The sequence below is a fragment of the Trypanosoma rangeli genome (assembly GCF_003719475.1).
Source record: "Trypanosoma rangeli strain AM80 chromosome Unknown Tra_15.4_contig_00742, whole genome shotgun sequence".
NCBI classification, from domain to species: Eukaryota; Euglenozoa; class Kinetoplastea; order Trypanosomatida; family Trypanosomatidae; genus Trypanosoma; species Trypanosoma rangeli.
Window position 1 is genome coordinate 1 of NW_021706491.1, and position 3,361 is coordinate 3,361.

Below are 3,361 nucleotides of genomic sequence, written 5' to 3' on the forward strand. Positions count from 1 at the left end.
AGCACAAAAAATAATAAAATGTCTAAAAAATAAACGAAACCAAACAAAAAATACACAAAAAATAATAACGGGCAACGACTCCTCATCACCCACACCCCGAGGAGGATATCACTTCGCGCCCCCCACCTCTCCCCCCCTTCTTCCGCTACGCCACAGTCGCAATCGTGTCGATGCTGTGCCCTAGTTCAAGGAGGGACGCCCTAATGGACCTTGTTTCCTCAGTGGCTCCGCACAGAAAGATGCTCAGCGCGGCGTCGGGAAACACGGAGGTGGCAATCGCGTCCACGTAGTCCACCCCGCCCGTCCATCGTGTGGATGGGTGCTGCAGGGGAAGATGCGGGCATCCGCAGACCGTAGCCCCCTTCTCTGCCACGACAGCCAACACACAAAGTGGCGGGTATGGCTATTTCATTTGTCCTTCATTCGCTTCTACTGTTAATCTCCTCATCCCACTATCCATTGAATTTGCATCGCGTTATTTGTCTTATTACCGTCACAATACGCACATATATATTCAGCACTGCTACGGTGTCGCTTTTGTTCATTAAATTTTATCATTGCCCATTTTTCGATCGCATACTTTTTACGTTCCACATTACGCCACTTTCTGTCTTTAATGTTTCAAACACATCAGCAGCGCAGCCTCGGCAGTGGTGGCGAGGAGCAAACGTCCCCGGCCACAGAAACCGGCACAAACACACGGAGAATACCGAAAATAGAGGGAGTGGAGAAGCGTGAGTGGGGGATTACAAACAAACAAACAAACAAGCAAACGAAAAACAGGGGCATCGCAATCACTGTGACTGCATAATATTTCCTCCAGCAACATGCTCAACGGACCCCGCCTCGGTCACATCCTGCTCACATACTTGTTGAGGAATTGCTGCCCGCTGTTCGTCCAGCTTCGCCCGGGTGAATCTCGCAAACCGCCAGTGCACCAACACGGCGGAAACTATGGCAATCACGTTGACAGCCATCAGAATGATCATCTGATTGCGCACACAACCGGGCTCGTTGCAAGAGGTGGAATCGCCACGCTTGCGCCCCTCCGCATCGTACATCTCACCGAACATGAAGCGGTTCAGCGCGATCGTCGCGGCAGCCCCGGAGGTGTACATAAAGTTGTAGTGTTTGCCAATGTCACGAGCAAACATCATCCGAACACCAATCACGGCCACCGCCCAGCCAATGCCGTTACCTATGGAGGCAAGCAAGAATGGAAGCAGTAAAGCGCTCCCAGGTAGCACGGCAAAGAGGAGGAACGCCACCGCCATCAACACGGGACCAATGGGAATTGCAAAAGTCGTCAGCATGTTTGTCTTGCCCATATTGCGCAGCGCACCGAGCCTGATGTCAAACAGCCCAATGGAGATGCGTCCAATAGCGCTGCCCACAGACATAATGGCAACGTAGAGCGTCACAGTTCGAGTATCAAAATCGCCGTAGTTCTTGCTGCGATAAATCTGAGTAGCGTTCATCTGCATCACCGTGCCGGTACCCCACACGGCAAAGCAAGTCAGCCACATTGCCCACAGGTCAATGGTAAGCAAATGAGCCCAGAACGAACCATCGTACTGCGGTGCCTGGCTGACCACCTCATTCGTGCAGTTTTTGTCATCTTCCTCCTCAGAATCCCCATTTACGGCTTCGCCTGCCAGCTCCGCGCCCGACTCGCCAATGCCCGCCATATGCGTGGAACGCAGGGGGTTGTAGCGGCCCAGAAACTGGAACGGCATCGCCATCAGGGAGAACGATGCCATCAGCAGCAGCGCCACGATCGAGATCGCCACGTACCCCGCGTAGGACGTTTGCACGTACGCCGTCACAATCGACTGCGCGGCGGAAAATATCAGCAGGGCGATGACAAGCCCAAACCCGATGTGCAGACGCCGCGAGGGGGCATGCTGGCTCATGTACAGGTCAAGCGTCTTCTCCCGCTCTGCGAGTTCCTCGGCGCTCAGCCGCTTCTTCCTCCACGCTGACGGATAGTACATCGGTAGCCGCGTGAAGCAGGCGCCGACAAGAGCGCACAACAGAGTCTGCGCCGCAACAAAGTACGCGTAGCCGGAGTAGTTGTTGTCCTCGGATCGACGCGAGTCCGCCGCCCTAAACCAGCCGTTGAAGTACGCCATTAGCACTGCGGTCCCAAGCCCGTTGAACACCTTCATGACCAGCACCACGTAGCCGCGGTCCAAGGGAAACTGCAGCATCAGCGTCATGACAGCAGAGACGTCCATCGCCGGGAGACCAAGGTGGGTAATCCCCTGGTAAAGGGAAAACAGTCCCACACTCGAGGTTTTGACCGTGCCGTCAAAGGTCAACCCAAACATTAAGAAGCCCAGTCCTCCAAGGACACCGGCAAACGGAAGCACGACTGTTGGACCCACGTAGTCAAACATCAGTCCAGCCTGAAAGCTGAAGTAGTTCAGACAAGTACCGACCGTGCTGATTGTTGTGACTTCACTCTGCGAATACCCGTACTTAGTCTTCAGGTGATCCGTGAAGATGCTGAATCCGTACGTGGACGAAACACCGAGCCCGATGTAAACGCCGGCCATCAGCATCCGCATGCGGAACAGGTCGTCCACCTGAAGCACCATGTTTTGTTATTATTATCTGTCTTTTTGTGTCCTACAACAAACAACAAAAGCATAAATTCGGAGGGGCAAAACAGGTGAGCCATGCATTGCGTGCCACCATGCTGGCAGAATCAAGAATTGAACCTCTTCGTGCATATGAGCGCACGCATTTGCCTGTGAAAGTGAGGGGGGAAAAAATTCATTGCTTTTCACGCCTGCACTCGCACCGTAGTTGAGAGGCAAACATCTCAGACGGCCTCCTCGTGACCGGGTGCCGCGCCGCGCCTCCGGGCCGCCGCCGCTTCACAAGCAAGCGCACCGGCCTCAGCAAACAGGAGGAAAGCCCCATACCTACACACGAGTGCAATTGGAACACGCACACACAAAAATGACCACAATAATGGACGAGCATACTTCACAAAGGCGGAGCAAACACGATCTTATGACTCGGCACGTCGCGAGGAGAATTCACATGGTGGGGGTGGGGTCTTGGCTCCTTCTCCCCACATTAGGAAAGAGCCGAACAAGGAGATCGTAGTTTGGCTCAGCGGACGCATCCCCCCACACCGGAGGAAGCCCACCAAACACCCACCCACCCACACCAGTAAACCAATTGGTGCACAAAGCAATCTACAAAAACTGAGGCCTCGCCGTGAACCCACAACGTGGCAGCCGTTGAAGACCCCGCAACCGCCCCTCCCCCTCGCATGACGAGCCGCTTCCACCACGCCACCAGAACTGAAGTCACGACCACGCGACGCGCCACCTGCGTGGCCGCAAAG

General features: G+C 54.6%; 2 protein-coding genes across 2 annotated transcripts in view, besides 2 other annotated features; both read right to left on the reverse strand.

Moving 5' to 3' along the window:
• The first annotated feature begins 748 nt into the window (after positions 1-748).
• Positions 749-782: a microsatellite.
• Positions 783-794: 12 nt separating this feature from the next.
• Positions 795-2,600, reverse strand: TraAM80_09971 (pyruvate transporter 0; the record flags this gene model as incomplete). The annotated part of the gene is made up of 1 exon (XM_029386624.1): positions 795-2,600. One exon carries the CDS (start codon positions 2,598-2,600, stop codon positions 795-797), a length of 1,806 nt encoding a protein of 601 aa, XP_029233519.1.
• Positions 2,601-2,852: 252 nt separating this feature from the next.
• Positions 2,853-2,881: a microsatellite.
• A 242-nt stretch (positions 2,882-3,123) lies between these two features.
• TraAM80_09972 (uncharacterized protein) overlaps positions 3,124-3,361 on the reverse strand; it is a gene marked incomplete at both ends in the record, with an annotated part of 576 nt that continues 338 nt past the window's right edge. Inside the window, one exon of the mRNA XM_029386625.1 lies at positions 3,124-3,361. This exon is cut by the window's right edge and continues 338 nt beyond it. Coding sequence (XP_029233520.1) covers positions 3,124-3,361 — 238 coding nt within the window.